General features: G+C 37.6%; 1 protein-coding gene across 2 annotated transcripts in view; it reads left to right on the top strand.

Annotated features, from left to right (window-relative positions):
- The window catches only part of MRPL1 (mitochondrial ribosomal protein L1), a 70,882-nt gene that overhangs the window by 4,742 nt on the left and 38,201 nt on the right, over nt 1-27,939 (top strand). For both annotated transcript variants that reach the window (XM_005681806.3, XM_018049624.1), the window contains exons 2-6: nt 4,018-4,129; nt 13,887-14,145; nt 16,554-16,637; nt 18,076-18,147; nt 23,568-23,679. In XM_005681806.3, the coding sequence (XP_005681863.2) occupies nt 4,018-4,129; nt 13,887-14,145; nt 16,554-16,637; nt 18,076-18,147; nt 23,568-23,679 (639 nt within the window). The remainder of the gene's footprint in view (nt 1-4,017; nt 4,130-13,886; nt 14,146-16,553; nt 16,638-18,075; nt 18,148-23,567; nt 23,680-27,939) is intronic.

Below are 27,939 nucleotides of genomic sequence, written 5' to 3' on the forward strand. Positions count from 1 at the left end.
AGAATAGTTTGAAGTCTGTTGCAATGTTTCTTGTAGTAGGTGATGGTGGGCTGGATTGGTCCTTATGGTGGGAAGGCAAGGACTAGATGAATGAGATCGCCTGGGGAAAACGAGGATTATAGAGTTAGGTTGAGAATTCCTGGGGATCTCTAACCTTTCATTATCATGTGTAAGAGAATCAGCTAGCAAAGGTGATGGGTTAATTTCCATCTTATTGTTGTGGGGTAGGGGTGGGCATGACTTTTGAGAATGAATGCAGATTCAGTTAGGTTCATAAGTAGTAGAGGAAATTCTGAGAGCTTCTGCTTTCTCTGAAGTGAGGTTTTCTTCTAAGAGAGGAAAAGAAATATATTAAAGGAATATAATAAAACGCTACAGATAGATAAACTGATTACAGAGGAATTGAAAATACAGATATGTTCTAACAGTGCTATTTCTCTGTTGTTCGGTCACTAAGTCATGTCCAGCTCTTTTACAACCCCATGTACTGTGGCCTGCCAGGCCCCTCTGTCTATGGGATTTCCCAGGCAAGAATACTAGAGTGGATTGCCGTTTCCTTCTCCAGGGGAATCTTCCTGACCCAGGGATCGAACCCGTGTCTCCTGCATTGGCAGGAGAGCCACCAGGGAAATCAACAGTGCTATTTAAGTGGTGGTGTTTTTGTAGTTTGGTTTTTTCCTTAGTCTGTAGCAGTTTGATACCTGTTGAAAATTTTAATTTCTGGTTGTCATGACTAGGGATTCTTGAAAGTAGTGGTAGATTATTTTATAGCAGGTTGCAATTGATGCAAGAGAATTATTATTTTGAGGATCCTGCCAAGGTTGTTGGGTTTTTGTTTAATACAGTTAGAATTATTTTTTTGAAGTGTTTGCCAAATCGTGAGTGGATAATTGCTCTTCCTTCACTTACCATATGTGATTTTTCAAGATAGCTGGCTTTAAAAATGTGGGGGATCTCCTCCTAGACAGTTGCATACCAGCATAGCCCACTCAATTTGAGATTCTGGAGGATAGGAACTGGATCTCATTAGTCTATTTCTCTTTTTCCCCTAGCCATTAAAGCCCTTTGTGCCACAAAGAATTCCCAGTAATGAACAGGTCTCCTAGACTGTCTCAGATGTCATTTCCATACACTCATAAAATTCACAGTTTAGGTGGTTTTCCTGTACTTGTTGCTTTGTTTTGGGATATTAGAGATGAAATTTAGTTGTTAGGCATGTGATGCCATTTGAGCTAATAATGAGGGGAAGGCCAGGGCAAGGTCTGGAGCTGGTGCATCCCAGTCAGATGTCACATTAAATGTAAAGACCCTAAGGCAGGAGTTAACCTGAGGGGCTGGGGGGATTCAGGGATCTGAAAGAAGGATCAGAGTGAGGAGGTTAGAGAGGGGTTTGGAGTGACAGGCAGGGACAAGCTCACATAGGGGCTGGTAGACCACAGCGAGGACGTGGGCGCTCCCCTGCACGCACAGCACTCTGCACTTGGAGGCATAACTCACGAAATGAATTCATTTGATGTGTAGACAGGTCTTACAGTTTACATGCTCTCAGTTTATCTCTTGAATGGATTTTAAGATTCTGGATTTTAACAGTCATTTTACATGAAAACTTAGTTGTGGAGTGCCAATTTAAAAAATGGAGTTTAAGCGAATTCAGCAGAAGATATAGATGATCAAACATGAAAACATACTCAGCCTAACTCTTAAGGAAATGCAAATTAATACAATTCCTTATACCATCTCTCTTCTACTAGACTGACAAAAGACCAAAACATTTGGTAACAGACTATGTTGACATGAATGTATGGAAATAGGCAGCCTTTTCATCGTTGGTGACTGTGTGCATGGCACTGTTTCAGAGAGCAGTATTTATCAGAATTACAAATGCTCATGTCTTTCGACCCAGCACATTACCATCTTAAAATTTATCCTGTGAAATACTTATTTGTGTGCAAAATGGTGTTTGTACAAGGTCATTCACTGCAGGATTATTTATAATAGCAAAATATTATAAATGACCTAATGGCTGGTCACTGATTAAGTCATGATACAGCCCCACAGTGTAGTACTTTGCAGCTCTAGTCTTTATGAAGTGATGTGAAATTACTGCTGTAATATTTACATATGAATGTACTGTTATGAAAGATATACATGAGATTATATATATGTGTATAGATATATATACATCTCTTATAAATAGGTGTATATATCTATATCTGCATGTGAAAATGGGCTCTAATACCTTTACATGAAAAAGCAAGGTGTAGAACAGTGAGTGGGCTTCCCAGGTTGACTCAGTGGTAAAAAATCTACTTGCCAGTGTGGGAGATGCAGGAGACATGTGTTTGATCCCTGGGTCTAGAAGATCCCCTGGAGGGAAGAAATGGCAACCCACTCCAGTATTCTTGCCTGGAGAATCCCATGGATGGAGGAGACTGGGGAGCTATAGTCCATGGGGCTGCAAAGAGTTGGACATGACTGAGCATGCGCATGCACACAGACCTGTGACAGGCCATCTGACTCCTCCTTAAGTAGCACTGTAAAATGATATCTTATTGTGGTTGAAATTAGTATTTACCTGCTTGCTAATGAGACTACATTTTTCCATATAATAATTCATCATTTGTATTTCCTTTTCAGTTATAAATCGATTCATCTCTTTTGTTTATTTTTCATTTGGGTTGATCTTACATATTCTGGGTGTTAATTCTTAGGCCAGTGTATGTGTGTTACTCTTCTCCCAGTTTTTGGCTTGTCTTTTCATCAAGTATCTTTTGATAAACAAATGTTCTTTGTTTTTTAATTTATTTATTTTAATTGAAGGCTAATTACTTTACAGTATTTTGGTGTTTTTTGCCATACATTGACATGAATCAGCCATGGGTGTACATGTGTTCCCCATCCTGAACCCCCCTCCCACCTCCCTCCGCATCCCATCCCTCAGGGTCATCCCAGTGCACCAGCCCTGAGCACCCTGTCTCATGCATCAAACCTGGACTGGCAATCTATTTCACATATGATAATATACATGTTTCAGTGCTATCCTCTGAAATCATCCCACCCTCGCCTTCTCACACAGAGCCCAAATGCTGTTCTTTACATCTGTGTCTCTTTTGCTGTCTCGCATACAGAATCATTGTTACCATCTTTCTAAATTCCATAGATACGCATTAGTATACTGTATTGGTGTTTTTCTTTCTGACTTACTTCACTCTGTATAATAGGCTCCAGATAAACAAGTGTCGTTAACACTAACAGAGTCACTTTTTAGTGCTTTTGGGTTTTGTTTGTGAAATTGTTCCCTCCTCAAAGGTTGTAAAGATTATTTACCTATATTCTGAAAGTCTTTTAAATTTTGCCACTCACATGTAAGTCCTTAGTCCATCTAGATTTGATTGTGTGTGTATGGTGTGAGATAGGGATCTAAATATACTCTTTTCCTTATTGATAATCACTTGTCTTAGCGCCACTTATTGCATTCTTTGCCCAGTGATTTGCGATAACATCTCTATCATATTTCCATATCCATATGTGCGTAGGTCTGTTGCTGGGCTGTTTATTGTTTCATTAGTCTGTTTTTCTATACTTGTTCCGATACCAAAGTGCCCTAATTACCATAGCTTCATAACAAGTCTTAACTTCTGGTAAGGCAGTTCCTTTCACTTTGTTCTTATCCTTCAGAAGTAATTGGGCAACTTGAATGCATTATCTGTGCGAAATTAAATAAATAAAATTTAAGAAAAGTTCAGGATACATATACGTAATCCATAAAGATAGAGCTAACATACTCTGTTGAGTCCAAACTAGATTCAGTTAAAAATAAATGAAGACACAGTTCTTCAGTTAGGTGTGTTTACTTGGCTTTCATTTCAAGAAGTGCAGTTTCCATTTTTGCGCTTTTTAAAGATTGTGGTTAACAGTCACAAAATCTGGAATATTTTTGTTTTGGAAAACATGGAGAATATAAAAACTATGAATGTAATAATGAATATTAATATTTTACATGTTTTTTCTTTTAAGTCTTGATACATCATCGAAGGCATGGCCTTTCCAGGGTGGCTTCTCAGACGTCTCTTTATCCTTGTTCCATATACATTCCAGTGCCTAACAGGTATTTTGCAGCCGCTGCGAAGTAAGTATTTTATATTTTGGCTATTTCGTCTGCTACCATTTCAGTCTTTGATTAGAAAACATTATGCCTGGTTCCTTAAAGACATACAAGGACATACAGTTGTAAAAGTTTAACATCTCTGCTTTTTTGATAGTTCTGAAGGAGAGATATGACTAATTATAATAATACTTCATACGTATTGAACACTGACATTCAATAACTAACTTAATCTCGACAGCAACTTTTTGTGGAAACCATTGTTATTATGCTCTTTTTTAGGGGTGGAGAGCAAGGCACCAGTAGATTATTGTAACTTGCCCAGGGTCACAGAGCTAGTAAGTGTCAGAGCCAGGATTTTGTGACATAAGTATTTAAATTGGTCTCTGCCACCAATTCGTATCTCACAGGTCCTAAAATCCTTGTGATCTCCTCAGTCATAGGGGTGCTAGGAGAGCAGTTTTCAGAAATACCTGGCCTTTGGCCCAGTTCCAGATACAGAGCTCCTAAAACCCTTACTATTTCCTGGGTCATAGGCATGTTTCTGTCTAGTGAGGCATCTCTTGGTGGCCTCCTGAAAGGGGACTGGTCACTATAAAGACCAAGCTAAGATTAGAAGCTTGGAACTTCCAGCCCTGCCTTCCATCCTCCAGGGAGGAGAGAAGGGCTAGAGATTGAATTCATAATTGCTCATGCCTCCGTGAGGAAGCCTCCATAAAAATCCCTGAACTGTGGGGTTTGGAGAGCTTCTGGGCTGAACTCGTCCAGCTTAGTGCATCCGGTGCTTCATCCAGATAGATAGTGTCAGAACCACGTTGAATTGCTGACTGTCCAGCTCGTATTGGGTAAGTGGAGGTTGTGAGGGACGTATCCATACATTTAGTGTCAGAATTGTTGTGAGTAGAGGAAAGCAGTTTCATATCTGACTCTACTCCCTGTGTGCAGCTTACTTCCTTGTTTCTAACTTAACAGTGTATCTTGGAGATTGTTTCAGATGGAGCTTTTAGTCATTTTTTTTTAAACTTGAGATAAAATCAACATATAACATTATGTTAGTTTCAGGTAGGTGACATAATGATTTTCTTTTAATTTATTTTTTTATTCAAGGATAAGTGCTTTACAGAATTTTGTTGTTTTCTGTAAAACCTTAACATGAATCAGCCATTGGTATAAATAAATCTCTTCCTTTTTGAACCTCCCTCCCATTTCCCGCCCCAGCTCACCCCTCTAGGTTGATACAGAGCCCCTGTTTGAGTTTCCTGAGCCATACAGCAAATTCCTGTTGGCTGTCTATTTTAAATGTGGTAATATAAGTTTCCATGTTACTCTTTCCATACATCTCACCCTCTCCTCCCCTCTCCCCATGTCAATAAGTCTGTTCTCTGTGTTTCTCCACTGCAGGTCTGTAAATAACTTATTCAGTACCATTTTTCTAGATTCTGTATATATGTATTAGAATACAATATTATCTTTCTCTTTCTGACTCACTTCACTCTGTATAATAAGTTCTAAGTTCATCCACCTCATCAAAACTGACTCAAATGCGTTCCTTTGCGACATAATGATTTAATGTTTGTTTATATTGGGAAATACCACAAGAAGTCTAGTTAACATCCATCACCATATGGAGTTACAGATTTTTTTCCCTTGTGATGAGAACTTTAGAGATTTACTCTCAGCGACTTTCAAATATACATTATAGTATTATTACATTGTAGCCCATTATTACATTATATAATTTTTATATTGTAGTATTATTAATTATAGTCGCCATATTGCGCATTACATCCCCATGACTTATTTTATAATTGAAAGTTTGTACCTTTTGACAACTTCACCTATTTCACCTATACCCCACTCCCTGCCCTGCCTCTGGCAGCCGAAATCTGTTTTCTGCATCTGTAAGTTCGTTGTTTTTTTCTTTTAAGGTTATACATATATGTGAAATCACATGGTATTTGTTTTTCTGTCTGACTTAGTTCACTTAACATAAGAGAAAGGTCCTTCTGTGTTGTTACAAATGGCTAGATTTCATTCTCATAATGGCTCAATAATATTCCTGTGTGTGTGTGTGTGAGTGTGACATTTTCTTTATGTATCCTTCCATTAGTGGACTCTTAGATTGCTTCCATGTCTTGATTATTGTAAATATGGCGACAGTGAACATGGGTATAATATTTCATTGGGTCTGTGTACCATAATTTTACTTAGTCATTCCCCTACTGATACACATTTATCTTTGCAAAAGACATGTCTTTTGCTATTATAAATGATCCTGCACTGAAGGATCATGTACATAGATCTTGTCAAGTATTATGAATATTTGTAGTATGAACTCAGAATTGAATCAAAAGTTGTGTGCATTTATAATTTTCATAGGTAACACCAAATTGCCTTCATAGAGATCCTGTATACAGTGTAATCAAAATTTTTAAACTTTGCCAATTTGATAGGTAATAAATAGTAACATCATGGCTTTAATTTTTATTTTATTATTATTATTGAGGTTGTCTGTCATTTTTATCTGTTTAAGAACCATTTATGCTTTCTTTACTGTGAGTTTTTTCTTTATATCCTATTCCCATTTTTTTGCTGGTGATTAGTAGGAGGTCTTTATAAATTAGCACATATCTGCACTATAACTTTCATATGTTTTAACTGTTATAGTGGAGGAATGGACCAGGTGCTATGTGCTCACCGATGAAAGGTCATTTAATTCTTCCTGGAGGAGAATACGGCAGGAAGTATTTGAGCTGAGTCTTGAAAGATAGATAGGATTTTGCAGGGAAATTGTGAGAAAGGTGTTTCAGTGTGGCAGAGGCATGAAAGTAAATGACATGAATACAGGATGAAGAAAGAGGAGGCAGAAATGTTACTAGAAAGGAGACTTCCTTTGAGTCTGAATAGTACGTGGGTTCTTTTTGGTTGAGAATTTGAAAGAGTATTGGTTGTACCAGTTTACATCCCTACCTAGCAGTGAGTGAAAGTGTCCTACTTTTTAACAACTCTGGAGATCGTCAGTCTTTATTTGTGTTTCTTCATTGTGTATCTGATTTGTACATTTTGCCCATTTTTCTTTTGAGCTGTTTGTCTTTTTCCTTTCTGTTTTGTGGAAGTATTTGTTTGTTAGGAACATAAATTATTTTGAGAATATTCTTTCTTTAAATGTTATTTTCTTTTATCTTATAGAAAATTTTCATTTTATGTCTTCCCCATATTCTATTTCAGTACGACTCTAAAAGAGTTTTCCCTCACCTAAAAACTGTAGCATATGAAATATGCATGTTAAAAAAAATGTTAAGTGTTAAAAAAAATTTTTTTTTTCACTGTTAATTTGAAAAACAAAAACTATGAACAGTTACTGCGGCGAGCGGAGACCACTCCCCCTTATGTTGTGTGGGCTTCCCTCGTGGAGCACAGGCCCTAGGTGTGCAGGCCTCAGCAGCTGCAGCATGTGCACTCAGCAGCTGTGGTGCACAGGCTTTATTCCTCCATGGCATGTGAGTTTCTTCAGACCAAGGAGTGAAATCATGTTTCCTGCATTGGCAGGCAAGAATTCTTGTCCACTGAGCCACCAGGAAAGTCCTAGCTGTGGTTTTAGTTTATAATTTATTGGCTTTATTATATACTAAAAAATAGTTTTTTCCTGGCTAATTTTTTATCATGAATCTGAGACAGGGTAGAGGGGCTTGGATTTGCTTCTCTCTTCTGTCTTGTCACTCTGAATCTCCTCTCTTCTCCATGGTTTGCCAGTGATGTCTCTGACTCTGGTTCTGCTTCTCTCTTGACAATAGATTCTTTTTCTTGCTTCTTGGGTTGCATCTCAGAATTTTTTATTGACCGCTAGATACTTTGTGTAGAACAGTTGAGGCTAAAATACACAGTATTTGTGCCTGGAAAGGGAAATGTTCTGGCAAATGTTGTTGAGCTGGGGTTTGGTTTTGTTATTGCTGTGGTTACCACCAGCAGCATCAAATTTCTGGACTGTTACCTTGTGCTTCGGGTGAAGGCTGGGTTGCTGGAAGGTTTTTCCCCTCAGTGTTCCTGTTGCATGCTCAGTGTTGACCCTTGGCTGTGCAGCTACGCCTCAGAAGGGGGTTGCTCTCCGTATTCTGGCTCCTCTCCTAGTAGAAGACTGCTGTTGCTTACTGCTCAGTGCTTGTTAGGCTGGTGATGGGTGTGGAAGGGATTCTGTTTCCAAAGCCAGCCTTTGTCTTAAGCAGGCCCAGCGTTGCTGGTCCTTGGGGATGGTTTTCTCCATATTTCTCTCCTCTCCCGCCATGGTCTACATCTGTTGAAGGTGTTGCGCCACAGTGTCTGGGCCCTTCCGGAGCTTTATCGGTAGATGATATCACCATCAGGACTGTGTGCTACCCTCCCTCAAGGATAGAAGTTTTAGTATTTTTTCTTCTTTCTAGTGTTTTATTCTTCTTCTTCCATTTCCCTACACATTTCCTTTCTTTCATTTACCTGTGCCCTAGAGCGGCGGTCCCCCACCTTTTTGGATCAGGGACTGGTTTCATGGAAGACAGTTTTTCCATTGACCAACCGTTTGGGGTGCGGATGTTGGTTTCAGGATGATTCAAGTGCATTACATTTATTGTGCGCTTTATTTCTGCTATTATGTCAGCTCCACCTCAGATCATCAGGCTGTAGATCCCAGAAAGTTGGGGACCCCTGCCCTAGAGGGCTTCAGGGTTACTTATCTTTCTGGCAGCAGTGGCTGCTCTTCTCTGTGTTGCACCCTCGAAGGAGGCTCTCTGTCTCCTGGCCTATTCCATTCTTTCTTAGAAGAACCTGGTGGAGGTCTGAGGATGGGTGAGCATGAACTTCTCTTGTGTCTAGATCTCTCGGGTTTAAACTGTCACACTAGCACTAAAAGTTTAGCTGAGTTTTTTTTCTTCTTCTTCTTCTTCTTACCTGCCTGCCTTCCTCTCATTCTTTGCTCTAGGCAAGATCTTCTTGGCTGTACACATGTGGAGTAGAGGGTGTGGGAAGATTTCAGACCTACTTGGTTGCCCTGCCATCATCAGCTCCGTGATGGGTTCAAGAAAAGTTGTAATTCTGTCTGCCTGTCATTGTTAATGCTCTTTCCAGCTTTTATTTCTATTGACTAGGTTTTATTCTGTCAGTTTTTACACTGTAAGTTTAAGCAGTACTTATGCATTTCGTTTAATGAATAAACCAGCATCAGAGATGTTAGTGAATTTACTTATGTGATTACACTGAGAAATAAGAATTCCAGACATTTGCATTCCATTATTAGTTATATGCCTTAGGCATTTTCTCTTTAGTTCTGTTTAGTTCAGTTTAGTTTGACTGAGGTTGTGTTTCCCCTACTCTGACCCTGATTCCTCAAATTAAAGACTTATTCAGCCTTAAAAAGACTTGGATCTCTAGGGTCACAGATCTTCAAGGCTCTTGAAATGAACTTTATTATCGTACTGATTCTTTTTGGTCTTGTTTTATTTGGGTAAGACTGTGGAATTGTTTTTCCTTTCATGGTCTTGGAGTTGGGAGACAGGAGAAGCAGGGAGAAAGTTATTATCTGACTGCAGTCTCTTATGACTCATTCTGTCCACATGGTTTAGTTACCCAGGTAACTGCAGCTAAACTGTGTTTTCTCTAGTTCAGACTACCAGGTATTTCTCCCTCACCTTCCCCAAAACCTTTCTAATACAATTGTTTTACTCCCTGATAACACAGTTTTTACGTTCTCCGGATAGGGCCTTACATACTGAATAAACAACAGAGTTCTTCTGGATGTGATTCTTATGAATAAAGACACACCTTTTGGAGGGTCAGGGACAACAGCAGGTGGTGGGTTTGTAAAATTGATTATTATTGACAGATTTTAGTCAGTTGCAGGTTTTTTTGTTTTTGGAAGAAAGTGTTTCCCTAGAATCCCGCTTGCCCTGTGTTAAATGATGTTGTAGATTTCCCTGGCGGCTCAGTGGTAGAGGATCTGCCTGCCAGTGCAGGGGATGCAGATTTGATCCCTGGGTTGGGATGATCTCCTGGGGAGAAAGAAATGGCAACCCACTTCAGCATTCTTGCCTGGAAAATCCCATGGACAGAGGAGCCTGGTGGGGCAAAAGAGTTAGACACAACTTAGCAGCTAAACAACAACAATGATGTTTTACTTTATTTATTTTTACAAGTGTTCATTTGTAACTCAACAGTATTTTCATTGAACCATCTCAAACCATTCAAAAAACCATCTCAAATTTTGTGAAACAAGGTCCAAAGCATAAGTAAGTAAACTGCTATATACCCAACTCAATCTCTTTATGTTCAGATTTTGCAAATATTAATTTAAAAATCACATTTTAGTCTCTGGGAACTTCATATTACTAATTGTAAATTAGATGGATAGGTTCAGTCGTGATTAAGAATTTAGTGGCGAAATCAGAATTTATGTAAAGTAAATCTGTGGGTTATAGCTACCATTTTTATTCATTTGTTTATTTTAGATAGTTTATTACTAAAACAGGCTCTCTAGGCTCCTGCCCCTGTTGGCCACTCTGCTCTTTTACTAGATATAAAATGTGATGTCTTCAGTTTGGCAGGTTTCAGGATTTTGTGGTGTACTTCCACATAGTACTGAGGCACGTTGCATCCATCCACTCGGGCACCTACTTAGACTTGTCGGCAGTCCAGAAGGGCACCTGTGTCCCATTAAAAATGAGTGTTGTCATTATCTGCTATTCTGTCAAACTGCTCATTAGCTGGGAGGATACGATTATTAGTTGTAGTAATAAGAATTCTTTGAGTGCTGCAAGTGAGCATGGAATTATATGTTCGATTGGTTTTTGAGGTTTTTTTAAAATATCATTTTACTGTCATCCATTTCTTTTGCATACATTTTATAGGACCTCATACTAAGTTTTCTATTGCTGCCATAGCAAATTACCACAGACCTTGCGGCTTAAAGCAGCTCAGGTTTATCATCTTGCAGTTCTCTAGGTCAGAATTCTGATATGGATCTCACTAGACTAAAATTAGGGAGCTGTCAGAGCTTCGGCCCTTTCTAAAGGCTCTAGAGGAGAATCTGTTTCCTTGCCATTTCCAGCTTCAAGAGCTACCCATATTCCTTAGCTCGTGGCTCCCCCTTCCTCCATCTTCAAAGCTAGGAATGGCATATTGGGTCCATTTCATGCTCAGATTTCTCCTTCCCATTGCTGTGAGATGAGGATGAGAAAGGAGGTTTCTCTGCTTTCAGGGACTGTGTGATTAGATTGGGCCCACCTGAATAGTCCAGCATCCTCTCAAGGTAATCACCCTGCAAAGTCCTTTTTGCTGTGCAGATGTGGCCATATTTGGGAAGCTGTAATCCTGTCTACCACAGAACCCAGACTTCTTTCTAGGATAGTATTTCCCTAATTTAAAGCATTTATGGTTAAAAGATTAAAGGTGTGATTGGAATTAATGCTGAGAAGGTGTATCATATCACCTCTACTTCTGTCTTAGCTTCAAACTCTTACCTGCAATTACCTGTGGAACACATTTTCTTAGATATTTTGTAAGTGCCTTGTTGGTGTTTGTTATGTAACAAACCACCCTGCGATTATCATTGCCCACATGTCTGTGAGCTGATCTGAGCTAGGTTTGTATAGGTGTCTCTGATGACCTTGGCTGGGCTTGCTGTGCCTCTGAATCTGCAGGTCAGCTGAGAGTTGTCTAATCTAGCCTGGGGCTCTGTGGAGCCAGCTCTGTTGTTCACTTGTCTCTCATCCTCCCACCTTTGGGCTAGCCCAGGCCTGTGCTTATGAAAATGGCAGAAAGACAAACTTACAAGTGGAAACAGATGAAGCCTCTTAAGGCCTAAGCTTAGAGCATAGAATCTGTCAGTTTTGCTTTATTCTATTGGCCTACTAGTCATGTGACCAAATCAAGGCACTTTTAAGTGGGGGGAAGTGCAAAGTCACTTAGCAAAGGGACTTGAGTAGAGAGAGGAGGCAAGGAACTACGGCCAGTGATGCAACTAACCCCACACTCAGACTCTCTATTGCCCCAAACTGAACTCATCTCTGTGACTACCTCCCTCAAAAGAAACCTGTTTTGCTTTCTTTATTTCTGGTTTTAGTTAATGATACTACTCATGTCTAATCATGCGAGCCAGAAACCTGCGTAGTATCCTAGTCATCTCCTTCCCCTTTGTCTTCTGTATTTACCTTGTAAAATGTCTCTGTAATCTGTCCAGCTTAGTATCATCACTGTTCTGCTTCAGGCTGTCATGTCTCCTTGAGAAGAGAGGGAGGGTCGCCTCTTTAATCCTCTCCAGTCTGCTTCCTTCAGACCCATCCCTTATATTGCAGCCAGAATACTCTGTGTGAAATACAGGCGCCACTCCTGTCCAGTGGCTTCTCACTGTCTCTAGAGGAGGCCTCTGTATCTGGATTCTCCAGCCTCCTGTGCTGCTGTTTCCTGAGGTAGAGTTCCAGAGTCAGCAAAATGTGGCCAGAGGGCCATTACATTTTTAAGTGATGTTTTTTACATTTTTAAGGGGAAAAAAGAATAGCATTTTGTGACATATGAAAATTACAAAATTTAAACCAGTGTTCGTAAATAAAGTTTTACTGGAATGCAGCTATGCTTATTCATTTTTGTGTTGTGTATGGCTGCTTTCGCATTCGAATGGCAGGGTTGAGTCACTGAGATGAGTCCATAAAACATTTACCGTCTGATCCCCTTCCAGAAAAAGTTTACCAACCCCTTCTCTAGTCAGCTAGAACTTAGAATGGCTCCCCTCATGTACCATTCTGTTAATCATGCCTCAATACTTTTATTACCTTGTTTCTTTGCCTGGATAACTCTGTTTTTTTAAATAATAGCTTTATTGAGGTACAATTTGCATACCATACAATTCACCCGCTTAAAGTGTGCAACTCGCTGATTTTTATAGTGTGTTCACAGAGTTTGTGTGACTGTCACCACAGTCTGTTTTTGGAAGATTTCATTAATCTTCCCTGTAAACCCCATGGCCATTAGCAGTCATTTCCCATTTCCCTATCCCCTCCCCAGCCCTAGACAACCTGAATCTACTTTCAGTTTCTATAGGTGTACCCATTCTTTTTTTTTTTTCCCCGCCCATTCTTGACATTTCCTATAAATGGAACCATACAGTGTGTGGTCTTTTGGAACTGGCTTCTTTCACTTAGCATTCTGTGTTTAAGGTTCATAGAAATTGTAGCATGTATCAATGCTTCATTCCTTTTCACTGCCTATTAATCCTCTGCTCTATGGATATACCACATTTTGTATATTCAGCTTGTTTTACCTTTTGACTTTTACTGAGTAATGCTGCTGTGAATAGTTGTGTACAAGTTTTTGTGTGTCCATGTTTTCGTTTCTCTTAGGTTTATATTTAGGCTGCTGCTTCCTCATCCTTTAAGAATTGACTCTGTGGTCTTTTTTTTTTTTTCCCGAACTCTTCCCTGCCTGCTAGGCTGGGTTAACTATCTTTTCCCCATGGCCCTGATAACATTCTCATAGTATTTACCACATCATATTGAAGTTATCTGTTTGTGTGAACATCTTCCCTACTCTGAGTTTCTGGAGAGCAACTTCAATACCTTATCCAACTTTGTATCAGCTGCAAACAGTTGAAAAATTTGCCTAATATTTGTTGAACTAAAAAAAAACTATAAAGCAGTTTGTGCTTTTGAATTAAAATAAACTTTATCTTTTGTCATTTTTTTCTGTCTAATGTAAGTATATTAGCTTCCTTTTTAAGTCTCTTGGTACATATTTAGATAACTGATTTGAATTTTTTTTTAAGGCCTGCAAAGAAAACAAAAAAAGGTAGTAAAGAAAAAGCATCAAATGAGAAGAAAGATGATATAGAAAAAATAAAGTCATATCCTTTTATGGAAGGGGAACCTGAAGACGATGTCTACCTAAAACACTTATACCCAAGGCAGATATATGAGATGGAGAAAGCTGTTCACTTACTTAAGAAGTTTCAAGTTTTGGACTTTACAAATCCAAAGCAAGGTGTTTATCTTGATTTGACACTGGATATGACACTGGGGAAGAAGGTATGTAGACTGAATTAAAATTTATTTGTCAACAGTGGTTGAATGAATTGCTCTTTCTTAACTTAAAATATGTTTTGTCTCCTGTAATAATTTTTAGAAAATCTAATGCTCTTTCTGAATTTTAGGATGAGAAATATTAAAGTTTGTCTTTTAGCTTTCCAAATAATAATATAGAATGTTGAACTCATTCTGTAGAGTCAATGAACATATATCTCCTATTTATCTGGAAGTCATTGGTAGGAACAAAAGTAGTGTCAAAATTAATTGAGGTATTACTGTAACTGAAAAATGACTTAAGCTGTCCAGGCATGTTGTTCCTTCTTGGTCAGTAAGGACTTTGGATAGCTTGGTGGCCTGAAGATGTGTTCCTCGGAATCCTGGGTTGAGACTAAGTTTGGATGGGGTGCCAAGCCCCTTACACTCATCTCAACCAAAACATTTCTGCTTTGTCTGCTTATATATTGCAGATCCACAAAAGATTTGTTTATAAAATTCTAAAGGTGGGAAAAATACTGGATTAGAATTGAGGTCCATTACAGCTCTCAATTTGATAGGCTTCTCACTTAAGAAATTAATTTATTTGGAGATGATACTTTGATTTTTATTCTGAGGATGTCTTTTTTTTTCCAAACTGGAGGATCTGTGTTTTTGAGTACAATTTAACAACCTCAGCAGCAACAAGTAATTGAGGAGGAGGAATAAAACATAGTGCTTAAGAGCATAGGCTGACATTATATTACAGGCCAGAATCCTGGGGTCACCAGTTACCTGCTCTTTGAGCTTCTGGTTTAACCTCTCCAAAACCCAGTTTTTCCCTTTCTTTATAAAGGGAAGTAAAATGCTTATTTTCATGCATGTTCTCATTTAATTCTATAATAATCTCAAAAGAGGAAGCTGAGACATTGAAAGTAAAGTAACTTGCTCAAGGTCACCAGAGGTGGGGGTGGAATTAGGATTTAAACCAAGGTCTGTTTCATTTCTTGGTTATTTTTTGTTTATTTCAATCCTATTGAAATTTTATTTTATACTATAGTGTTACTGTTCTTTTATTTTAAAACGTTGTAGTGTCTAACATAACCACTTTCTCAGTCAACCAGTAGTGTAATTTATAACGAAGTATTGTAGGACCACAAGTTTCATTTTGTAAATGTTAGCCACTTGTAAACTAATAACATTGAAAAGGTTCGGTTTTCTTCCTGAGACCTTTTTTGTTCTTGACAGAGTGCTTGTAAAACAAGCCAGTATTCCCCCAGGGGATGCTATTATTGTGATTGCTTGCCATTGAAAAATTTACCGAAGCCAGTTGTGACATGTTAATAGCAAAGGAATGACAGTCAGTGAAACTGAGTTGCACGTCTGACATAAAGTGTGCTTAAGAGTTTGTGCCTTCTTGTCTGAAAAGAAATTCTCAGGAGGTTATCTTACTCAAGTTTTTCTAAAAATATGATCTTTCAATCAGTTTTAATTATGAAACAACTCTTTTTCTGGACCTTAAGGCTGTACCAAAACTATGGGCCTAGAACTTGTTTCCGTGTGAAGTCTCCGTAAGAGATCCAAGTCACAGGTCTAGACAGGTCCTTGGCCCAGTGACTAAACAAATTAGTTTTGAGGTCCTGTAAAAACTCCACCCATATTAGGGTGCCTCAAATGCATGCCATTATTTGGGATTTTCCGACTGACTTCCCGTACATGTCTGGAAGTGGTGGGTGGTCCAGGTGGTTTCAAAATAGACTTTCTTGAAATGGCCTTTCAGATTTGGCAGTCTGTCTTGGATTTAGAGTTAATATCATCAGATTCACCTGATTGTTTAGAATCAACATGGAAATTAGGAGTGACCCACTGAGCAGATTAGCTGGATATATTGTTCAATGTGCATATCTGTATACATGTCCTCCTTGATGATGTAAAAAAAAATTGTATGTTTTTTTGAATTTAATTCAAGGTAGAAAACATTTATTGGCATCCATCATGTGGAAGGCCTTGTACCGGGTGCTGGGGAAGATAAAGTGAAAGTGAAGTCGCTCAGTCGTGACTGACTCTTTGCGACCCCATGGGCTGTAGCCTATCAGGCTCCTCCGTCCATGGGATTTTCCAGGCAAGAGTGCTGGAGTGGATTGCCATTTCCTTCTCCAGGGGATCTTCCCGACCCAGGGATCAAACCTGGGTCTCCTGCATTGCAGGCAGACGCTTTGCAAACACAGATCTTAGTTTAATATGTGAGACTGTAGAGAAAGAAGCCACGTGCCATGGAATTGTGGAGTTGGGGAAAGAGGTTTATATCTTTTATTTTGATTTCTTACAAAGGAAATATAATCTGTTATGCTTTAACAGGTAATCAATGAATATTTTGGATATTAGAAAAGATGAATGAATTTTTTATAATTGTTTTTCCATTGTTGTTTATTTAGAAAAAAGTGGAGCCATTTACCAGTGTTCTTAGTTTGCCATACCCATTCATTTCAGAAATGAGTAAAGTTGCCGTATTTACAGAGGTGAGTAACTTTTGTCAGCTTTTTATATCCTTTAGTTTTTTGACACATCACATTAATCAGTGATTAGAATAACTGAATAGAGTTGGAGAAAATCCTGGCATTCCCCTAGAATATTTTCCCCATGTGAAACTCAAAGCAGTTAAATGGCTTATTTGAGGTCATATCATTAGTTTGAGAAAGAGCTAAGCCACAACATTAACTTTATCATTATTATCTACCATTTTATGTTTCTCACAAGAGAAGTATTTATCCTACTAGCTGCTGCGTCCTGCTGAAACTCTCCAAACAACAACAATAACATTGACTTTAAAGCAGTGGGCCATTTAGTGCTGTGAAAACACAGAAACCACACTTTTAAAATGATCTAGTCTGTAAAGTCAAGAAAGTGACGGCAGTAACGAGTATAGTGATACAGCTCTTTGTCATTGTTTTTGTATTATGCACATTTGTTTATAACATGCTCATGAATTTGTTTTGTAAAGTGTTTTTCTTGCTGTCATCTGTCTCACTTACAATGAAGAAATTCTTTGCTTTTTTCCCCAGAAAAGTAGAGAATACAGCTCCTAGAATGCCACAGAACTTGAGTAAATAGTGACATATTTTTATAGTAAATCCAAATGGTGTAAATGAAGCATATAGAGAAAAAACCCTAGTATTGTGTATTTTTCTTTTGGATTTTCAGACAGTAGGCTAAATTTTGGTTCTCATTTCTAAAATTTAAAAATCTTTACTCTTGTAATACTGGATTGATAAAATGTCTCCATTTAAAGTAGCAAAACTAAATAATCTGTTATTTTTGGAAAATGATGTATTGATGACATTGGAGACTTAGGACCACTTGGTAGGTTTTTAATATGCCATTTTGACATATTTCCTCATATATTAGTCAAGAAATGCCTTCAGTTCAGTTCAGTTCAGTCGCTCAGTTGTGTCTGACTCTATGTGACCTCACGAAGCAGCACGCCAGGCCTCCCTGTCCATTACCAACTCCTGGAGTTCACCCGAACCCATGTCCATCGATTTGGTGATGCCATCCAGCCATCTCATCCTCTGTCGTCCCCTTTCCCTCCTGCCCCCAATCCCTCCCATCATTAGTCTTTTCCATTGAGTCAACTCTTCGTATGAGGTGGCCAAAGTACTGGAGTTTCAGCTTTAGCATGAGTCCTTCCAGTGAACACCCAGGACTGATCTCCTTTGGAATGAACTGGTTGGATCTCCTTGCAGTCCAAGGGACTCTCAAGAAATGCCTTAATCACCTGCAAACTAAACTTGTTCTGAATGTACTATCTCTGATGCATCTAGTTGAAAACTGATGCAGTTTCAGTTAAAAGTAAAAAATAAAGTTTTTATTTTGAACTGTGGTATTTCTGACAAAATACTTGAAAGCAGACTGAATTTCTTTAAAGACTAATGTTCATACTATTGTATTTTTTGGTAGAATGCATCAGAAATTAAAATAGCAGAAGAAAATGGAGCTGCATTTGCAGGAGGAACTAATCTCATTCAGAAGGTACAGTATTGTTTTCGTATTCATTACTTATAGAAATTGTTCTGTTATCTTTGCCATCCATTGATTTATTACATGTGGAACATAACTACTCTGTTCATATCTTTTGATAAATGGTAAGTAGACCTTTACAGAACAGATGATTTTCCTACTCTTTTGAGTCTCAAAATCAAGCTAAGAAAAAACTATCCAGACAGCCTGATATTAGTTATACTTGATTTGTATTTGTGATTTTTTTGTTTCTTTCTTATGTGTTTGTCAGAATTTTATGGATAGACTGGAAAGGACAGTATGACTCTTGTGGTTTTAAATGTGAGATTTAAGGTGAAATCTGAAAGGTAGCTTATATGGCTATCTCTTCATATTTCAAAGGCCAGATGTTTGTTTTACCTTATTGGAGTAGAAAGTGTGATTTACTTTAGTAGATTACAAAGGATAGCATCTGACCTCTATAATATGGTACTTTTGGTTAATCTTGAATTTTACCACACCAGCTCTCCCAACTCCATCAGTTCAAGTGGTATAAGCAAAACAATGTTATGTAGCCTACCTTGAGAAAATAACAAAGAAGTGGTGGAGCCCATTTGAAGCAAAGACGTTTGTTTGTTTCAGTTAATTTATTTATTTTAATTGGAGGCTAATTACTTTACAATATTGTGGTGGTTTTTGCCATACATTGACATGAATCAGCCATGGGTGTACATGTGTTCCACATCCTGAACCCGCCTCCCACCTCCCTCCCCATCGCATCCTTCAGGGTCCTCCCAGTGCACCAGCCCTGAGCACCCTGTCTCATGCATCAAACCTGGACTGGCGATCTATTTCACATATGATAGTATACATGTTTCAATGCTATTCTCTCAAATCATCCCACCTTTGCCTTCTCCCATAGAGTCCAAAAGACTGTTCTATACATCTGTGTCTCTTTTGCTGTCTTGCATACAGGATCATCGTTACCATCTTTCTAAATTCCATATATATGTGTTGGTACACTGTATTGGTATTTTTCTTTCTGGCTTACTTGACTCTGTGTAATAGGCTCCAGTTTCATCCGCCTGATTAGAACTGATTCAAATGTATTCTTTTTAATGGCTGAGTAGTACTCCATTGTGTATGTGTACCACAGCTTTCTTATCCGTTTGTCTGCCAGTGGGCATCTAGGTTGCTTCCTTGTCCTGGCTATTGTAAACAGTGCTGCAGTGAGCATTGGGGTACACGTGTCTCTTTCAATTCTGGTTTCCTCAGTGTGTATGCCCAGCAGTGGGATTGCTGGGTTGTATGGCAGTTCTATTTCCAGTTTTTTAAGGAATCGCCACACTCTTCTCCATAGTGGCTGTACTAGTTTGCATTCCCACCAACAGTGTAAGAGGGTTCCCTTTTCTCTGCACCCTCTCCAGCATTTATTGTTTGTAGACTTTTTGATGATGGCCATTCTGACCAGCGTGAGATGGTACCTCATTGTGGTTTTGATTTGTATTTCTCTGATAATGAGTGATGTTGAGCATCTTTTCATGTGTTTGTTAGCCATCTGTATGTCTTCTTTGGAGAAATGTCTGTTTAGTTCTTTGACTCAGTTTTTGATTGGGTCATTTATTTTTCTGAATTGAGCTGCAGGAGCTGCTTGTATATTTTTGACATTAATTCTTTGTCAGTTGCTTCATTTGCTATTATGTTTTCCTATTCTGAAGGCTGTCTTTTCACCTTATAGTTTCCTTCATTGTGCAAAAGCTTTTAGGTTTGATTAGGTCCCATTTGTTTATTTTTGCTTTTATTTCCATTACTGTAGGTGGTAGATCATAGAGGATCCTGCTGTGATTTATATTGGAGAGTGTTTTGCCTATGTTTTCCTCTAGGAGTTTTATAGGAGTTTTCTGGTCTTATGTTTAGATCTTTAATCCATTTTGATTTTATTTTTGTGTATGGTGTTAGAAAGTATTCTAGTTTCATTCTTTTACAAGTGGTTGACCAGTTTTCCCAGCACCACTTGTTAAAGAGATTGTCTTTTCTCCATTGTATATTCTTGAAGCAAAGACATTTGTTTTTTTAAATATGTGGGAAGAAGAGGCACATCTCTCCATGCTATTCTTTGGAACTCCGCATTTAGATGGGTGTATCTTTCCTTTTCTCCTTTGCCTTTTGCTTCTCTTCTTTTTTCAGCTATTTGTAAGGCCTCATCAGACGACTGTTTTGATTTTTGCATTTCTTTTTCTTGGGGATGGTCTTGGTCACTGCCTCCTGTACAATATCATGAATTTCCATCCATAGTTCTTCAGGCACTCTATCAGATCTAATCCCTTGAATCTGTTTGTCACTTCTGCTGTATAATGGTAAGGGATTTAGGTCATACTGGAATGGTCTGGTGGTTTTCCCTACTTTCTTCAATTTAAGTCTGAATTCGGCAATAAGGAGTTCATAATCTGAGCCACAGTCAGTTCCCTGTCTTTTTTTTGCTGATTGTATAGAGCTTCTTCATTTTTGTCTGCGAAGAATAAATCAGTCTGATCTCACTATTGACCATCTGGTAATGTCCATGTGTAGAGTTTTCTCTGGTGTTGTTGGAAGAGGGTGTTTGCTATGACCAGTGTGTTCTCTTGGCAAAGCTCTGTTAGCCTTTGCCCTGCTTAATTTTGTACTCCAAGGCCAAATTTGCCTGTTACTCCAGGTATCGCTTGATGTCCTACTTTTGCATTCCAGTCTCCTATAATGAAAAGGACGTCTTTTTTGGGTGTTAGTTCTAGAATGTAGGTCAAGAAGCAACAGTTAGAAAAGGACATGGAACAGACTGGTTCCAAATAGGGAAAGGAGTACATCAAGCCTGTATATTGTCACCCTGCTTATTTAACTTATATGCAGAGTACATCATGTGAAATGCTGGGATGGTTGAAGCATGAGCTGGAATCAAGATTGTCGGGAGAAATATCAATAACCTCAGGTATGCAGATAACACCACCCTTATGGCAGAAAGTGAAGAAGAAATGAAGAGCCTCTTGATGAAAGTGAAAGAGGAGAGTAAAAAAGTTGGCTAAAAACTCAACATTCAGAAAACTAAGATCATGACATCTGATCCCATCACTTTATGGCAAATAGATGGAGAAACAATGGAAACAGTGAGAGACTTTATTTTCCTGGGCTCCAGAATCACTGCAGATGGTGACTGCAACCATGAAATTAAAAGATGCTTGCTCCTCGGAAGAAAAGCTATCACCAACCTAGATAGCATACTAAAAAGCAGAGACATTACTTTGCCTATAAAGGTCCGCCTAGTCAAAGCTATGGTTTTTCCAGTAGTCATGTATGGATGTGAGAGTTGGACTATAAAGAAAGCTGAGTGCCAAAGAATTGATGCTTTTGAACTGTGGTGTTGGTGAAGACTCTTGAGAGTCCCTTGGGCTGCAAGAACAAACCGGTTAGTCCTAAAGGAAATCAGTCCTGAGTATTCATTGGAAGGAGTTATGCTAAAGCTGAAACTCCAATACTTTGGCCACCTCATGGGAAGAACTGACTGATTTGAAAAGACCCTGATGCTGGGAAAGATTGAAGACAGGAGGAGGAGGGGACAACAGAGGATGAGATGGTTGGATGGTATCACTGACTCAATGGACATGAGTTTGAGTATGCTCTGGGATTTGGTGATGGACAGGGAAGCCTGGAGTGCTGCAGTCCATGGGTTTGCAAAGAGTCAGACATGACTGAGTGACTGAACTGAATTGCTTTAAGTACATTTTGCTTTAATTTTAATACATGTGAAATGTCACAAGTATGCTTGGTTCTGAGGGATTTTAAAGTTGTTTCATTTTTACTTGTCTCTAAATTGTGATTTCCATCTATAGAGTTTTGTGATATTTTATGATATGATCTTAAAGGCTAACTGGAGCATAGCTTTCAGACATAATTTAATCCAAAGGAAAATGTTTTAGAATCAGGATTAGAAAATCTTGGAGTGGAAATTTCACATATAGTTCTTTGATGTTTCAAAATTGGCTGTGCTTTCATGTTTGTAGTGATGAGAGCCCTGATTTTGGAGCCAAACTGCCTCTGTTTGGTTCTGGGTCTGCCACGTAAAAGTGCAGACTGATTTGTTCTCCCCGGGCCCTCAACTTCCTTGTCTAGAATGTGTGGTCAGTATTAGTACTTGCCTTGTAGGGTTGTTGTGTACACTTGCTGAGCTAAACCATGTAACGTGTTTAGCACGTTACAAGTATTCGAAGAATACTTAGCACATTACAAGTATTCTAAGAATACTTGTCACATGCCAAGGATTCTTTTTATGTAAATTATTATTCAGGGCTTCCTACATAGCTCAGTCGGTAAAGCATCTGCCTATAATGTAGGAAACCTGAGTTAAATTCCTGGGTTGGGAAGTTCCCCCGGAGAAAGAAATGACAACTCACTCCAGTATTCTTTCCTGGAGAATCCCATGCACAGAGGAGCCTGGCAGGCTACAGTCCATGAGATCGCAAGAGTTGGAGACAACTTCGTGCGATCTTTCTTTCTATTATTGTTCAGGGGAGCATAGTATGCCATTTAGGGATTAAAAAATTTGTAGAAAGGAAAAATAGTAACAGGAAAATAAAATTCCAGAATCATGCTTAATTTTACTAGAGTTCAAGTTTTTATAGTTTAATGTGTAACCCCAAACTAAGGCTTTGAATGACATATTTTGGTAACATTTTATGCAAAGAGAATCATTGGTAAGATAAGTGTTGCCCAGGCAGTATTACTCTAAAAAGTTGCTTCTATTTTAAATCAGCTAAATTTTTAAATGGAGTATACTGTAGAAGTAAAGTAATTATTCTGGGTACCTGCCTGAATTAATTTAAAATGTCTTCTAAAAATTGAAATTATTCTCTTTGCTCTTAGAATGGAATTAGACTGTGCATAATAAATTATAAGTAAACTTGTCTTTGACCATCCCACTCCTCTTTTATTCTTTGGAGGCAAAAGGAATTTTAGTTTTAGTTCTTCGTGAAACTGATTTTAGATTCAGTTGTCTTGATGCTCCAAATTTAGGAAAGCGATATGGTTGCTAATGATTTGGCAGCTAGTGGTTATTGATTTTATATGTGATCTTGCAAAAATTTCAGCATTTTTTTTTCAGTTTTGATGGACATACAAAACTTGTAGAACCAACATAAGTAATCAACACTTTTGACTAACATAACCCCATGGAAGAATTAAACCTATTAAATGTTTGTTTATAATGGATGTGGCTATTTTTTAAAAGCAAACATTAGAAAATGTTTTGCTTCTGAAGATTTTCATAATTGGTAAATATGTTCATACGATCCTTGTGTTTGAAGAAAGGAATTGTGCTTAATATGTATTTTCTAAATTATAAAAATTATTACTACATTAGACCTAGCTTTTAGAAAAATAAAGCTTTTTATGTAATCTGAGGTTATCTTTTCCCTCTTGATTTCCAGATTTTGGATGATGAAATTCAAGCAGATTTTTATGTAGCTGTTCCAGAAATAATGCCCGAGCTTAATCCATTAAGGAAGAAACTGAAAACAAGATTTCCTAAGTTTAATCGAAGTAAGGGAGAGTTCTTTTACTACTTCAGTACTCTATCAACAACTTTTTAATATATATGTTTAATTGGAAAATGAAATTGCTAATATATGTGTAGAATAAATAATATGCTTTGATATTTCAGTTTTGTGTTACATAAGAACGTGTAGAATTTTTTTCCTTTGGCATTAATATTGGTGATTTAATGTAATTTGAAAACCTAGTTGCTTTATAATACCAGATCTTTAAATTTAGGCCATATTCTTGTTTTAAATTAGTGAAACACATTACCCACTAGGTATATTATCATCATACTATCTTATGTCTCTTTATCAAAATAACATGTATGCTCGTTTATGTTAGCACTCGTCATCTGTATATGCTGGCTTACTGTGTATGGTTCTGCAGTTATTTCCCCTGAGCAACTATCCCCTTGTGAATATTTGCCCCTTACGAAATTTAGTAAGAAAATATGGGTGCTGCATAAATAGCCTTGTGTTAAAGTATGAAGTATTATATGATAAATTCACAAGATACAGTAGGTGTTCAGTAGAGGAGGAATTTATACATATATGGGGAAATCAGAGAAGGCATCCTAAAGGGGTGACGTTTAAACTGCACATTGAATAATTTGATGAGCAGACTAAGAGGGATATTTTAAGTAGAATCTGTTAATCATAGACACTTAAGTAAGTCAGAATTTACAGACTACATTGAAGAAATATCAATTAGTTTTCTCTGGCGGTAGTGAATGGTACCCCTACTTTGAAATGAAAAAGAATATGTTAGAAAGGTAGATTGATGCTGTATTGAGCAGAATCTTGAATAAGATCCTCATAAATTTGGACCTCGATTCTGTATTCAGCAGGACTCTCTTAGTTTTTTTAAGTTGGGGGATTCTTTAGAGCTTTAATCTAGCAAGAGTTTGTAAAATGTACTGGCATGAAATCAAAAGTAGAGGCAAGGAGACCAGTTCAGATGCAGTTGCCAGAGATTAATAAAGGTGAGGCTTAAAGTCTTCATAATGAAAAACAAAACAAAACAAAAAGTCTTCATAATGAGTCTCGAGTAAAGAGGACAGATGTCAAGGATAATAGGACTTTGCACTATGTAGTTAGGAATGGACATGTTAAGAGAGAGAAGGGAAAGAGTCACATGATGCTGAAATTTTTAAGTCTAGGGATCTCTCCTAATAAGTTGATATCATTAATGCAAATGGGGAGTAGGTTTGGGAGGAAAGAGTACATTCACTAGCAGACATAGTTTCTTTTAGGTGGTGCTGAATATCTGCTGTAGATAGATGTTTTTTCAAATAAAATTTTATAAGGTAAAAGAGCAGATATTTTAAAATTTTAGTAGATCTTAAAATTTTAACTCTAGTTGAGCTAAAAAAATCCTGCTAAAATTCTTCATACATGATAGCCACGAGTGCTCATCTGAGTTATAAACCATGTTCTGTACTGTAAGCAAATTCAAATGGACTCTTCAGTTCTTTTGTTATATTGGAGTTTCGTTTATTTTTAATAGCCTGCGTTGAATAACACATCCTTGTGAGATACTGGACGGAGGTTTGGTACTTGTTATTAGGAATTTCCATTATAGTAGTGTTTGTTTTCATGGAATCACACTACATTCTTTCCTAAGTAAGACCTGAAATTGAACATTATTTTAAAAATTAAACCAGAATTGCAGTTGAATTTGAAGATAATTTTCTTAATTTTTTTCCTAATTGAATTCAAGCTCAATAAAGCCAAATAATACTAAAGATAGTCAATTAAAAGTGAAACTGAATACCGAGTATATCTGTATTCAGCTCGCTTATTGCTTTGCACGGTTAACTGGTTTTTCACGGAAATTAATTTTGTCACCTTTGCTAACTTTATCCATTCTCTGAATAACTTTTGGTCTCAGTTTTCTTTAGTGTTGAGGTTTTTTAATTGCCATTGTCATCACAAAATTTGGGATAATTAGTTTTAGTCTGAAAGGTTTTCTAAGAACATTTCTTTATTACAAATAAGAAAAGTTTCCCCTGAAAATGTTTATTTTTATTAGTGGGCTTTACTTTATTTCTGCTTTCATAATGAATCATAGCTTCTGTATACTGTGGTCAAGTTACCTAGGTATGTCCCCCACCTCCATTTGCTTACCGGAGCATCTTGGCAAAACAGACAGACCTTTCACCTTCCCCAACTTTTTCTTCTCAGCCGCACACGATCTGTTCAACAGCACTGGCAAAACATTTTTGTTCTTTAAACATGAAGACAAATGATTAACCTGTCAAAAATGTTAAAACAGAGTACACCAGATGTGCATTAGAACAAATGAAGCTCGTTTTATGCATTTTTAGAGCTTATTCAGATTCTTGTTTAGGAACATTTGATTCCCCTTACATCCAACAAAAGACGCTGGGTACACATAAGGGTAAAGTAGGAATTACGTTTTGAGCAAATGGATGGAATTAAAAAACAAACAAACAGGCCCCTGCAGCTGAGCTCATTAGTTCCCCATTTTGTCTTACATTTTGTCTTTGTAATGGGAGTGGGTGTAACTAACTTGGCTGGACTGAATGTGCACATTTTGCAGCATATTTAATGCTGCAGTTTTGTTTTATTTTAATTGCTTACATAACTATAAGCAAGTTCTCTATTTTTTCCAATGCACATTTGGCATATTTTCTTAGTATTTCCTTTTTATCTCATTAAAAAAAAGACATTTAAAACTTGCTTTTTAAAATTTCTTTGGAAGAAATTGGGTTTCATTTTCCTTGTCCACTAGCTTACCCCCAGTTCCCTGCCACAATGTAACCTCTAACATTTTTTCATATCTAACATAGATGTACATTTTATTGATATTTTTAAACTTTTCTTTATTCCTAATCTTACTAACATTTACTAAACAGAAAATACTAGTATGAAAATATCTTGACTTATAAAGCATGCTAAGTTGTTGGCAGGTAAGGGACATGATTAGAAAATTGGACCCATTACTGTGTGTTCCTCTTAACACGTAGCTCTTAGAACTGAACATCAGTGTTGCAGTTGGAGTCTTGTCAAAAGGATATTCCAGCAGGCTTGTCTATAGAGTATTCACATCTACTAAGTAGGACACTGCTTTCTGTCAGGAAGTTGCTTTTGTATTGTATTTGAGAGTAATGGATATAAAATGATTGAAATCTAATGTCAGTTATTTTTAGCTCCTAGATTAACATGCTGTACTTAACAGTATTGCTTGCATTATTGAAATAATTAGAATTCTTTGGTCATATGAAGAAAAATGATAAAGCAAATGGAATTTTTGCAGGGTAACAATTAGAAATTTTTGTAAATTTCCCTCTCTCATGTACTAATAATCTAAAAACTATTTATGTGTGAAAGATTCCAGTGATGATTAGGTATGATTATTACTGCTATAGATGAATTAGTGATATATTACAACCGGTTCTATTGATCTTCTTTATTTCCCTTACTCCAGCCATAGTTGCTTCCTTGCTGTTACTCATACACACCAAGTTTTCTCCCTTCTCCGGTCTTTGGATTCATTGTCCTATCTGTCTGTAATGCTTTTTACTAATTTGTCTGGCTCACATTCGTATTCAAGTATCACTTAGATGGAGAGACCTTCTGTGACCATCCTATTTAAATATTAATCTCCACTTCCCATTACCACTAGATTTCTCATTATCGTGTTTTTACCTTCTTTCTTTTAAGGCTTATCAATCTTGGTATCTTCCATTTTTAATTTGTGGGTGTGTGCTCAATTTCTTCCATTAGCATAAGGGCATTTTTGGTTTTGTCCACTAGTATAGTCTCATGACCTAGAATAGCACCTGGCACATAGTAGGTACTCAACAAACATATCATATGTGTCAAGCCTTGAATGTGATGGCTATGAACAAGAGAAAGTCCATACTGGTACAGAGTGAATAGTTTTGTTTTCTGCACTAGACAAGCTGACTTACTAAACATTTATTTTTAATTTAATTAACTCAGATTTCTCTAGTTGAAGAAATAAACCAAAACAAAGCACATAACCTCAAAACCTTTATTTGTTTCCACTGTCCTTTATAGCAGTGGTCTTACTTCTTTCTGCTGTCTCACACCAAGTTTCTCAGGCAGGTCTCTTTAGTGGTTGGCTCTCTCCATTTCCTTTCCAATTGTTAGTCTTCCTTACATACTTTTCTCTCATAACTCAGCTCAGATGTTACTCTCACTACTAATCGCTGTTCGTTCTTTGTCAGATTTAAAGGGCTGTTTTTAATTTTCTCTTTTTCTTGATACTGATTTT

Source organism: Capra hircus, chromosome 6 (assembly GCF_001704415.2).
Source record: "Capra hircus breed San Clemente chromosome 6, ASM170441v1, whole genome shotgun sequence".
Lineage (NCBI taxonomy): Eukaryota > Metazoa > Chordata > Mammalia > Artiodactyla > Bovidae > Capra > Capra hircus.